Source organism: Lipophrys pholis (genome assembly GCF_963383615.2).
Source record: "Lipophrys pholis genome assembly, chromosome: 16".
Classification (NCBI taxonomy): Eukaryota; Metazoa; Chordata; class Actinopteri; order Blenniiformes; family Blenniidae; genus Lipophrys; species Lipophrys pholis.
In genome coordinates this window covers 11,567,978-11,580,308 of record NC_137634.1, presented here as the reverse complement: position 1 = coordinate 11,580,308, position 12,331 = coordinate 11,567,978, and the positions used below count along the sequence as shown (strand labels likewise).

Here is a 12,331-nt window from a genome sequence, read left to right as displayed (position 1 = left end):
TTCTTTTACAACTAATAATTTCACACAAACTTAGTTCAAACGACAACGTGGTAAGACAAATTGTTCCCAGAGAAAGTTTTATGGACCGTTTCATTTCATAATAATTTTGATGTCGGAGTACATTAACTGTGGGCTTATGAGCTTATCTAAAGCTGCATAATCAACATGTTTTATTAGCTTGTGTTTATATGCAAATGCCAGCACGGTGTTTGTTTTTATCCAATTGGGCGTTTCGGTGTTGAACATATTTCCTGGAAATAATAACCGGCAACAAAGTGTCAGGAAATGTGTCCCATAAAAAGCCTTTCTTGTCAATTGCTGCAGGTGGACAAATTCCTTTATACCCGAGACGCGCCTTTTCCAGTCTGTGCGCACAAATGAAGTAACCCCGCAGTACAGAGCTCATAGAGTCTTATCTGAAGGCCTTCCCGAAAGACTTTCTCTTTCACGGTACTCGGATATAGACGCTGTGCTTTGTCTGACAGTAAAGTGCAAACCTCCTTCCTTTAAATCAGCTCTTGCAAGCTGACACGAACATTAAAAAAAAATAAAAAATAAAACAACCTTGGAAAAGCGCCACGATGCCGCTGTGAGCACTGAGGCTCAAGAAAAGTGTGCGTTGTATTGGATAATCTCAGCATCGCCGCAATTAATCAAACGTCTCTCGGACAAACGATGCAAAGAGGAAGGAGTGTCGCCCTGCAGGTTAGCGAGCTGCAGGTTGGATCTCTGGGGGAAGTAAAAGTGTTGCTGACCCACATGGACGCCACAGAACATTTAAAGGTCACGCTTTGTGTCAGTTCCAGGTGGATGTGGTCTCCAGGTTAAGGTTAGCGTGGTATTGCATTACTTGCACTAACGAGATGATGAACGACATTTGAGGGTTTTTGAGGGGGAAATCCTTCTGAACGCAGTACCTCGACGAGGTTCACGTCAAAATTTTTGGAGTATTTTTCTTTGTTTTTGACTCATGCAAACAATTCGTAAAGGGAAAATGCAAATTTTCAGCTGGGCTATTTGTCATCATGTGAAATGTGGCTTTTTTTAAAATGCATTTAGTTTAGTTTAGTTAATTTTTTTAGTTTTGTCACGTTAGCTGGTGGTATTCAAAAGTGATGAATTTATCTTTTATGCGCGAAACACAAACAAAAATGGGATTCAATTTTAGGCTCTCACTTTGAATGTATTCAGTGGATTGAAAGAAAACTTCTGTATTTCAGGTTGAAGGGTAAGAAACGCAATTATTTTCATGAATCTCACACTTATCCTACTTTCATGGGTGAACCATCTCAAGGCAAACACAGACAGTAACACACACACACACTCCTCAACACACCTACAGCCAATTTACCTATAAAAAATAATTCTGACATTGGGTGGAAATCAATGAACCAGGAGAAAACCCATAAGGGGACACAGGAAGAACATGCAAGCCCTACACAGAAATCATGTAGCTGTAAAGAATATTTAAACCCTCCATACATTGTCAAAGCAGAGCCTTTGTGTGACGCTTCAGTTAAAACTGCGGTTGTTGTTTGTTTCTTTAGTTTTTTTTAAAAAAATTTGCATTTCATTCTTTTGCTTTCTTGTTCCTGTTCTTGAGAAGACTTGGGGTCATTTTCCAGGATACCTGTTCAGCTTTCTATGACACACAATCGCACATTGTCGTGTGTTGTCCCAGTTCCTTTTCCCAGAGGTTTCTGTCTCCTTTGCTTTCCTCACTTCCTCCCCTTCTCTCCGACGGCGGTCACGGCGGTCGTACAGTCACACACCCAATTTCACATGGGAAACAGTACAATATGAACACCTCTTTTGTTCCCTCAGATAGAGATGAATGGGGATGATTTCATTGCAGCTGATTTACCAGCCCACGGTGGCGTGTCATCAACACGGTTTCCTTCTCAGGTAATCACACACACATGCAACCAGTCTTTTACGCACAAAGACAGTGCACTTCCTCTTAAAGACGGGATTTTTCTGTCTTCTGCTTCTGGCCAACATAAATACAGAGACAACATGCTGAGTTCACACACTGATCAGATCAGCTTTCAGAAGGGAATCTTTTCTGTCAGCTCCAGTATTCAAGGTAAGATCTCTTTAATTCAGTCCTTTTATTATTTATTTTATTTTATATATATATATGTATGTTTATAAATGTGTGTTACATTTTGATTCCAGGGGTTAGTGAAAGAAATGTGGGGATTTTTGATTTAAAACAATCAGACGGATCTGAATAATGTCAACAAGTAGTGGAAAGAACATGCAAACTTTTTCAATATTCTTGTAGTTTGATCACAGTTTCTTAGGCATTGTAAATATACTGTATAGGCGAGGATTTACTTTAAAGGTTTCCCACTTATGGTTGCTGACTCTCAACGTGGACCAGAAGATATAAAAGATCCTTAAAATGAGAGAAAAACAGACAAAATATCCCTCTTTAATACAAATATACGTGCGTTTACATTTGTTCTGTTATGGTTCTTGTAAATTTTGGGAGTATAGAATAATTCAACTTATTGTGTATAAAGTATAGCTTAACTTCTTAAGAAAACCATAAAGCACACTATTGTTTATAATAATTGGTAAACATTATTTACACACAGGTACACATGGTGCAGATATGTAGGAATTGAAAATTTTAACCATAAAATGGTGTTTTAATCACAAGATATTACTATTATCTTCAAGACATCAAGTCAACATAAAACCACTATTTCTGGGCAAAGATAAATCTAAATTGGCTTTAGTCCCTCTTTCAGATCACATATATACGTTAAGTTCTGTTGTCTTACGATGAAATTGTATTTAGAAAATAAAAACACTTCATGTACCTGCTTCAAATTTACTTACAAAAAGATATTGCAGTTTGTAGTAGCTTGTACATCTTTTTTCTATATATATTTTTTTAGGATAAGTGCACCAACTGGAGTCAATAATAAGTCACCTGTTATTATTTTTTTTTATTATTATATCAAATCAAATAAACAATAATGAGACGCACCAGTTACAAAATGTACTGACTTTTCTGAATGGCTTTCCTGAGTATTTCCATTTTCATAGTGGATGGAGCAGAAATCCCTTCCTTTGTTTATGTGGAATTAATTCACATTTGTTGACTGATTAAAATCATTTCCTTCTGGGCTTTGTGTTAAAATTACTTTTTGCCATTTTTTTACAGATGCGTTCTTTATTCCTTGCGCTCCTGTGTGCCACCTTGTGCTCTGCCAGCTCTGACAGCCCGCAAGAAAACATTGAGGTTCTGATGGATAACGGTAAGCTCTTATAATCACTCCGGTTTTATTTAACTTGTTTATTCCTCTCAGAGTGTCTAACACTGACGTGTGATTTTAGTGTTGGTCCTGCGGGTGCCCGCCATTGACGGCTCCAAGGTTTATGTTCCTCTGACCTGTGGAGAGGCTTACAAAAACCAGCCGGTGTTCTGGAAGAAAAATGGTGAGCATGATGTGCTGGAATACATATTACAGATCATAAGCCTGTGGAAATTATCTTTAGAGATAAAGTGTCTTTCGGTCAACATTGAAGGGTTTTATTGAAAATGTTCTTTTCTCAGGCATGGACCTTGAGCAACCTCTTCGGGGGAACCAGGTGGAGGTTTTGGTGGAACAAATGGACGGAGGAAACTACACGTGTCACCTCGGCCCCGATGGAGAGTACCTCAACCACACTGTGATCCTGGTCCAGCTGGAACCAGACAACAAGACCGTCATACTGGAAAGAAAATCCCCAGAAGGTAGGACCACCATGACTTGTTTGGAAAGAGAGCCACAAAGGAAAGTAAAAAAAAAAGAAAAAACTGAGAACAATAAGAAGGTTGTGGAATAAGATCCCATTTCAATTGTACGTGGCATTAGTTTACTCCTGAAGAAAAAGGCAGATGTCACTGAATAATTGAAATAAGAGGAAAGGTATGCAAGACATTTGCTTCATAACTAAAGTGGATGGGTGGCGTTTCGGTGGTGAGACCTTCGAATCCAACTGTCCACACGGGAATTAAACAGTGTGACGTTTTGCTGTAGGTCACATCCATTGCTCAGCACTCAACTATGAAGGCTCGTTTCACTGCACCTGGACCAGGAGTCAGTTGCGATCCAGGGCCCCCGTGCTTCTGGTGAAGGCAGAACGGTGAGAACAGAAAAAAACAACTTTTTTTTTTTTTTTTTTTTTTCAAACAGCTGCATCATTTAAATCTCAAACAAATGAGTGGAAATGCCTAAACTCAAGAAGAATTCATTCAGCCATTGATAAATGCGATATAATGAGACTACTTGTCATCAATACAATGTTTTTTGCTTACGACACACATGCACAATTTGCCATTGATGGCACCTCCACTGGCGACGGCAGAGTTGATCCACCAAACTTCAGATTGAAACCTGACCGGCTCAACCGACCGGGCCACAGCTGCCCGACGACCGAGACAAACTGATGAGGGTGGGGAGGAAAAAAAAGAAAGTCTTACCAACCCGTTTGACTTGTTTCCAGTTTTAACGAGACGATTCCCTGCAAGCTGGACGCGGACGGATCAGGCGTTCGCTGCCAGGATGCCAACTGCTCGCACAATGAGGAGCAGCACCGTGTCACCCTCACCGTTTACATCCACAGCGTCGCTCGCCTTGAGGCCTACACAAAGGCCTTCTATCTGAAAGACATTGGTAAGTTGTAGGCGCTGTGGGAGCCCGTGTGAAGACTGAGGGTCCTGCACGGTGTCCTCCATCCTTACCCGTCACACTCTCTCTCTCTCAGTGAAACCAGCAAAGCTCCCCGACCTGCAAGTGAGCGAGGGGAATGTGTTCAGCTGGAACTACCCTCCCTCCTGGTCCCAGCCCTGCACCTTCTACCCCTTGCAGTTCGAGGTCAAGGTGGTTCCCAACAGAGACCCGTGCACCAGCGACGGGCACATAAGGGTTAGTCGCGCGCACTTTTTCCCGCAACTTGAGAATAAATTTGGTTCGACTCGTTTCGGCCTTTTAATGCGTCGCCTCTCCTCCCTTGCAGTACGCGATCACCAATGAAACCAAGTTCGAGGTCGACGTCAAAACCAAGAGGTTCGTCTTCTGCGTGCGCGCTCAGGACAAATTCACCGAGGGGCAGTGGAGCCACTGGAGTCAATGCGTGTAAGTGCCTCACACGGTAACGCTTTGGCTTTGGTTTGGAGATGCGATTTGTACATTCAAAAACTATATACACACTTCTAAATAACACAAGCCATGGCACTTTGTTCCTTTTTTTTTTTTTTTTTTTTGTGCAGAGTGAACAAAGGAGATGTGGACTGCTCGCAGGACTGAAGCCACGAAGGAGGAAAAAGAGTGAAAACCATTCGTTTTTTCTAAATGTCATGTTTTGAGTTCTCGTGTTTTTAAAAGTAAAATTAATGTACAGTATTTATTCATATTAGATTTGAGTCTTTAATTTGATTAAGTTACAATATCCTTGATGAATTTTTGTAACTTATTTCTGACCGCATCTCTTCCTGTGGAGCCAAAATGTTACCCGACATTCGCAAATAAAACAAAGACCGTATTAAGTCGCATCGTGTTGTTCTTCTGGGGTTAGTGAAGTTCCGTGTTATCGCGTGATCATAGGTAAATAATGTGCTGCGTGACAATATTTTTAAACTGGTTTTAAAAGTCCTCAAGGGTTTAAAAAAAAAAAAAAAAAAAAAGGACAACATAGACAATTTGGTACAAAAAAAAAAAAAGGGTTTATTGTCATATTTACAGCCAAGGTGTCAAGGATGTGACAAGGAAAACACAAAAAGTCCAATTCAAAAACACATTATCCCAAATTATGGAATGAAGTTGGACTTTTAATAACGTGACAAAATCTGAAAAATCCCATCTCTGATGTTCCCAAGAGCTTCAGCTAATTTTGCTCATCAGGTGGGCCGCGGGCCTCACACCAGCGGAGATTTCAGTCCTTCATCCAGAACTTAAAAAAAAAAATGTAGACAATAAATGTTGCCTTTCTTTTTTTTAATTTTTTATGAAAAAGTATAAAATGCACGTTATTGACTTTTCTTTTTTTTTTTTTTTTTTGCATCCTTGGTATCCTCCTCCCTCTTTTAATATGTGGGTTGACCAAAGCCCATCAAGCTCCAAAAGCAAACACAGAATTTCAGGTGTTCTGCATAAAAAAATAGAGCTGATTCGTTACATGCATTTTTTTTTTTTTTACCCCAAATATATGTCTCAAAAAATGACAAACCACAGTCAGCATGTAAACATTTACATGCACAGAAAAACCACACACACACACACGCGCACACACACACACACACTTTTCAGCAAATGCACACAGACAGCCCATCTGCCTTGAAAAGGTGAACCATCAAGTGTATGGATGAAAATATATCCGCGCCGAGTGTCATCTGCTTCCTAGTACAAGTTATGTTTTCCTCTCAAAACCTCTGCTTCATCTAAAATTAATTTATTGGCAGCTGTCCACCTCTAACAAGTGGCCGGATCAATAGATGTTAAGCTGAGAATTATCGCGCACTGGTAGTTGCACATCAAACTGTACACACCGTCTGGATTGAACAATCAGTACATTTCTATCAATGCTCTCAAAACACTTTTCAGATCTTAGTGGAATTCATCGCTACACAAATTCCGTCTTTCCTCCCCGCCAAAATAAATGACACTTGCTTTGCAGAATTTTTCAAGATATCTTTAACTTAAGTGGCTTTTTAACATGGGGGGGGGGGGGGGGGGGGGCATAATAGTAGCCCATCTGTATTTGCTCTATTTATTTAGTCGACGAAAATCCAACATGTTTCATATCTTTTATTTTGGAAATGTTTCAAAATTCAAACAAATATATAATCCTGATGATCTGTAAAAGGCTGCGTGTTTGTTTTTCTGTATTTGATAGACTGAGTACAGATGTCTTACAGTATTTCATGTTATTTGCAAAAAGGTAGCCTGAACACGACTTTCCAGGTGCATTTCTTTGCATTAGTTCCATTTGCACCACAATGACGTTTGTGCAAATGAAGTGCGCAGCAGACGTGTCATCCATTCTCATAATTCTCACAACTTCTAAAAACCCTGCACAGAGTTTAACCTATCTCAATATCCAGTAACTTGTCAACATTTGTTTTAGAACTCCAGAAAGAATCGGGAACGTAACCAAACATGGCCGCTGGCCCAATAAAGGTTAAGAAAACACTAGTAACTAAATTAGATTATATCCTATCAGCTTTTGCGATGGTTAGTCGCAGCCTTTTCTGCATACACCGTTTCAAATTTCAGCTTCCGGAAAGACTGGAAGACGTCACTAACCGTTAACATGATAAAATTGCATTTCTCTGGGTTGTTGCTTGTATAGTGCGGCTTGATAGTGAAAGCCAGTGATGCCTCATTTCTTTTTTTTTTTTGGTGGATAAACAAGCAACAACAAAGATCTCAAACCTCTTGAGGCAGCATTGAGATAACTGTGGACTTCAGCATGGATGCTAAACACTTGAGCCACCGTGAGCTGGAGTTTGTGGCTTTAAATCAGTGGAATATGTTACCATCTTCCTTGGATGGCAGTACTTGTCATTTACTGTAGTAAATGACAAAAACTAGTTGGGGGGAAAGAAAAAAAAAAAAAGGTTCCAGACAAAGGAATGGCAAAAACATGCTTATATATAAATTGGGAGGCTCATCTAAGTCCTGAGCTTTTGTGAGTGTTTGCAACTGCAGGGTTAATGTGACACTAAGTAAGTATGTGTGTATCCGGTACGCGAGAACTGGATCCCGAGTCGTTTTCCATCCAGTCCAGGTTTTTGTCGACGATGCGTTTCCTCTTCAGTGATGCTGCCTCTTAAAAAGGTACCTACACAAACATAAATATACATTTAGTACACAATACGGACATGTTCTTGGAAGTTTTCATGGATCAGATTACCATCGGTAAACACAACACAGAAAGACTACAGCTCAACCAAAAGGCCGCCACCAGGCTTTTAGGGAAGAACTCATCAAATCATAGCTGTACTCCACTTGGTGTCAAGTGTTAAGATAAAAAACAACTAAAGCTCCTTCTTTTTTACAGTAAGTATGTAATCGCGGACTAAACTCTTCTTTAGCGCTGCCAAAATCTAGATTCATCACCAAGACTGGCCGAGCCTTTATTGTTGAGGGGTCTCGGGCATATTGCGTTTCCTGTGTGTCTTCATCCTTTTGTTTAATCGCGCACTGCCGAGAGTGAAGTTCGTACGGTTTTCACACATGTGCACCTACTTCTCCCAGTGTTTATGGTTGAGTGCGCCGAAGTCTTCAAGCTTGGCGATCTCTTTCAGGTACTGAGCCAATTTGTACAGCTCCCTGTCCTTCTCTCGGTTCAGATGGGCCTTCATGAAAGGTCGGATCTGACGAATATTCACATGCATACAAAACAAGCGTCAGAAACTTTGCACAGGCGTCGATGAACAGGCGGGAGACAAGGAGACGCAAAGATATTACAGCGGCCTACCTTTAGGCCATTCTGTGGGTTCATGAGGAAGTTGCGTCCGATGTCGTCAAACATGATGGTGTTCTTCCTGTTGTAAAAGTCTCCGTACTTTCCCCAAATCACACCCAACGGCTTCACCTGCGGAAGTGCACGCCGTAACGATTTTTCATATGCGGAAATAATGTATTTCTATTCTATTTTAAACATCACCCCATCTCGATAAGACCAGATCCCACACTGGAACAGGGAAAGCATGCAGTCTGCCGAGATGCTGGAGCGCCCAGGAAATACCCCACTGTGCACCCGTCACTTTGAATATTCACAGAAGCCAACAAACCTCCACCACTCCTCTTTTCGGAGTGTGAACTGTGATCATGGCGGCACTGTCCAGCATGAACGTAATCTTGTAGTTGGGGTTCTCCGTCACTCCCAGCTCCTACACAAAGATAGGTGTGCAGGCGTATACACACACACACACACACACACACACACAGAAAAGCGTGTTATCCTCTCGCCCAACAGCCACACAAACGACAGAAGGATAAATTGATAAACACTGCCATCTTTTGGTTAAAAAAACAAACAAAAAAAAAAAAAACAAGAGCAGTCAATTGAGGTCAGCAAGGTGGCATTAACATTTAAAAACTGAACAAAAAGAATACTTGCTTTCATTTTGGCATCAATCCACTTCATACTTGTGGCAGCTAAAGAAGGAAAGCAAACTTGAAATTACTCCGATTAAACCTGCGTTACTGAAACTGAAGGCAAAATGTTTCTCAACTTCTATACGCTTCTCCGCCTGTCACAGATTCAATAACGGAGTTTTTTTTTTTTTCTTCTTCTTCTTTTTCAAGTGGACTGAAAATACCGAAATTCAAAGACAAGATATTCTTGTTTTCATGAGACAGAATTCTAAAATATGTGAAATTCCGCTTTAGAGACGAAGCCACTAAGATCTCTGAACAGATCAGAAGACCGAGTTCAAAGACCGTCAATTTCCTGGCCTATTTCTTTGCCCTCTCTAAGGAGGCAGAGGCTCGTTTTGGTTTGAACTGTTGGATTCGAAAGTGAACAGACACTTTATGTGAAAACAAATATGAGAAGCCTTTTCCCGTTGAGGAGAGGAGAGGAGAGGAGAGGAGAGGAGAGGAGAGGAGAGGAGAGGAGAGGAGAGGAGAGGAGACATACACCAGATGACAATGTCGTAGTCCTCGTAGGCTGACGTCAGAAATTCATGAAGGTAAGGTCTCATCAGCTCCTGTCCGGTTTCTGCACACGACTTGTGATCTAAACACACAAAATTAATGCATATTGCAGTCAAACCAGTAACCATCCATCCATCTCCAACAAAGAGACAGACAGACACACTCCTGGAACCAAAGACCTTCTCTCTCTGAGGTGAAAGTGCGAACCGCTACTCCATCGATTCCTTTTTTTGTTTTGTTTGTTTTTAACAGAGTATGAAACTACAAAAATAGATCATAAAACGTTGAAGTCAAGTCTCAAACAGCCAAGTGTTGCTTATCAGCACGACTCACCAAACAGCGTGTAGTCGACATCCAGTACCAAGAGCCTCTTGCCTTCTCTGGGAGGGTTCATTTCTTCAACCTTATAGTCTTTCACTCTGCGGGCTATTTTTGCCAGATTCTCCTCTCTGAAGACAAAGAACAACAAATGTTTCCCAGATCTACACATAGTTTCTGAATCACTTTCTCAAAATACACTTTGACTTTTTTTTTTTTAATACAAATAAGCACATGTAAAATATCGGACCTGTTTTCCACTTCGACGACCTCCTCCTCGATGTCAAAGTCGTTGACAACGTCGTCGTTCTCCGGGGGAGGAGCCAACACCTCTTCCTTAACGCGACAAAAACATGAAGGGAGCGTCACATCAGGCAGTGAGTGAAATTTAATCACAACATACTAATACGGACGTGGCAGGAGAATCTACCATCAGATACTCAGTGACCAACCAGAAAAAACGCATTTATTGTATTACTATCTCAATAATTATCTGGTAACCACACAAACTGGTCACATAAAAAAAGAAGCTGTATCTCAATAAGATAAATTGAACTTCTCCATTACACGTTCACCTACCAGGCTCTCCTCTCGGGTACCCATCATCATGATCTTAGTGTTAGGTTTCAGCTTGAGGGAGCCCAGCTTCACTTCATCCTCTGCAGGCTTACCTTGAGGAAAGCAGAGAAACGAGTATTAATCTGAAAAGACTTTCCCTATAGGATCAATAAAGTATCTCTAATCTATTAGAGTCCAAAATGCAGATTAAAGGCACATGCAGTATCACTCATATAGCAGTAGAGAATCGGACAAAGCATAAGTCTTTTAAAGTGTAAGACAAGCAAAATATTTTTATAAAATAGATGTAAACACATTGGTATCAAACATCAGTTGACTAAGAATGCAGCCAATTTTTGGAGAGATTTTGTGTGTGTGAAAAAGAGGTACATTTCTGTCAAGGTATGAAAGGACACAAAGCCAGTAGGGGTCTTGCACAAATGGCTTGAGTTTAATAAATCACTTATTTGCACAATTTTTACTCTGGATGTAGGAGTGTTTCGGTGAAGCCCTCTCACCTTTGACCTTGAGCCCCAGTAGCTTCTGTCTTTCAGGCAGCACCCCAGTCAAGGTCTTGATGGACTGCTTGAGGTCCATCACTGTGTCCTCCTCTGACAGAGAACTGATGGAATACTCCTGACCTCCCCACTTTATGATCACTGACACTGACATGGCTCAGACAGGCTTCTCACACTCATACACACACACACTCTCTCACACACACACACATGCAGTTGTAGCTGAAGTCACAGTCACAAGTGCACACACCTTTTCAGCAGCAGGCACGAACAGGCACACATGCACCTTGCAAAGAGACGGAGGGGAAACAGACAAAGTAGGAGACGAGTTAGGACGTTTTGAAGTAAAACACAGAAGGCAGCTCATGGCGAAACACGGTGAACCAACCATGACATCAGTATTGTGAAACGTTTGTTGCTTTTGTAATCTGTTTAAAGACGCAGCGGCAAAATGCTGTCTAATCTGTGCAGACAGTCTGGCTGCCCCGGGTGTTCATATTTTTAGCATGAGACTGCTAACAGTGACTAGCAGCAATGTAAACACGGCCGGTTATCAGCGTACCAGCAATTCAATAGCTGGAGAAAGTCCGCAGTTTCAGTAGGCTTACCTTGTTTGACAAGCTTACAGGCAACGACTGACAAATACTGGTAATCGTTGCCGGAAAGTTGAATGAATGAAGTTTGTCGTTGTGTTTCATTCATCACAGAGGCACGCTGCGTGCTTCCGGGCGTCCTGAATCCTACCGGAAGCTACGTAAGGACGAAGCTTTGTTGCCATGGTGACGGATCGTCAATAGAAAAAAAGAAAAGAAAAGAAAAGAAAAGAAAAGAAAAGAAAAGAAAAGAAAAGAAAAGAAAAGTTTTCTATTGAACCAAATCAATCATGAATTGCAATCCAACCAGAAGCGTTCTGCATGAAATAACATGGAATCATCCATTACTATTTTAAAATGGAAAACCAGGAAGCATGGAACTGTTAGAACTTAGAGAATCAATCTAATCAAAAAATCAGCTCAGAATCATAAAGCTCTTCATTGCCATGTAAAATTTCTAATTTCAAATTCGAGCTGATTTATGCAACCCTGAAAAGTTGAATTGAATGTGCCCAAGACGATAAAAGCAAAGCAAAGCCAACAAAAACAGGAATACCAATTATTATAAAAAATAAGAATACATAAGCTGAAATTTGATTTAAGTATATTTTTAATATGAAAAGCACAAACCAAGAAAAATAAATATTATAGAAAAAATAGAAAGAATACCTGTTTTAAATAC

The 12,331-nt window shown here is 40.7% G+C and overlaps 2 protein-coding genes across 4 annotated transcripts; one reads left to right on the top strand and one right to left on the bottom strand.

Moving 5' to 3' along the window:
* The first annotated feature begins 1,824 nt into the window (after positions 1 to 1,824).
* On the top strand, positions 1,825 to 5,550 carry il12bb (interleukin 12B, b). 2 transcript variants are annotated; one of them, XM_080483109.1, is made up of 10 exons: positions 1,825 to 1,905; positions 2,010 to 2,086; positions 3,179 to 3,272; positions 3,352 to 3,453; positions 3,572 to 3,751; positions 4,038 to 4,143; positions 4,504 to 4,673; positions 4,765 to 4,925; positions 5,017 to 5,135; positions 5,270 to 5,550. In XM_080483109.1, exons 3-10 carry the CDS (start codon positions 3,179 to 3,181, stop codon positions 5,304 to 5,306), a joined length of 969 nt encoding a protein of 322 aa, XP_080339235.1. In that variant the 5' UTR covers positions 1,825 to 1,905; positions 2,010 to 2,086; the 3' UTR covers positions 5,307 to 5,550. The 2 variants fall into 2 exon arrangements, with proteins under 2 accessions (XP_080339235.1, XP_080339234.1); XM_080483108.1 differs by lacking the exon at positions 1,825 to 1,905 and having other exon boundaries at positions 1,912 to 2,086.
* A 422-nt stretch (positions 5,551 to 5,972) lies between these two features.
* On the bottom strand, positions 5,973 to 11,810 carry ublcp1 (ubiquitin-like domain containing CTD phosphatase 1). Of its 2 annotated transcripts, none has more exons than XM_080484040.1 (11): positions 11,665 to 11,810; positions 11,057 to 11,342; positions 10,560 to 10,651; positions 10,231 to 10,316; positions 9,996 to 10,111; positions 9,646 to 9,744; positions 9,124 to 9,161; positions 8,795 to 8,893; positions 8,479 to 8,595; positions 8,247 to 8,374; positions 5,973 to 7,839 (listed from the first exon to the last, which is right to left on the bottom strand). In XM_080484040.1, exons 2-11 carry the CDS (start codon positions 11,208 to 11,210, stop codon positions 7,812 to 7,814), a joined length of 957 nt encoding a protein of 318 aa, XP_080340166.1. In that variant the 5' UTR covers positions 11,211 to 11,342; positions 11,665 to 11,810; the 3' UTR covers positions 5,973 to 7,811. The 2 variants fall into 2 exon arrangements, with proteins under 2 accessions (XP_080340166.1, XP_080340167.1); XM_080484041.1 differs by having other exon boundaries at positions 11,057 to 11,306; positions 11,665 to 11,791.
* Between the last annotated feature and the right edge of the window lie 521 nt (positions 11,811 to 12,331).

Bases quoted from the DNA above. Each gene is read 5' to 3' on its own strand.
- il12bb (XM_080483109.1), top strand. From the start codon at position 3,179: ATGCGTTCTTTATTCCTTGCGCTCCTGTGTGCCACCTTGTGCTCTGCC. The intron at 4,926-5,016 runs GTTAGTCGCGCG...CCTCCCTTGCAG, and splicing joins CCAGCGACGGGCACATAAGG to TACGCGATCACCAATGAAAC. The intron at 5,136-5,269 runs GTAAGTGCCTCA...TTTTTTGTGCAG, and splicing joins AGCCACTGGAGTCAATGCGT to AGTGAACAAAGGAGATGTGG.
- ublcp1 (XM_080484040.1), bottom strand. From the start codon at position 11,210: ATGTCAGTGTCAGTGATCATAAAGTGGGGAGGTCAGGAGTATTCCATC. The intron at 9,162-9,645 runs GTATGTCTCCTC...TTCCTTCTTTAG, and splicing joins CTACGACATTGTCATCTGGT to CTGCCACAAGTATGAAGTGG. The intron at 7,840-8,246 runs GTAGGTGCACAT...ATGTTTGTGTAG, and splicing joins AACCATAAACACTGGGAGAA to GTACCTTTTTAAGAGGCAGC.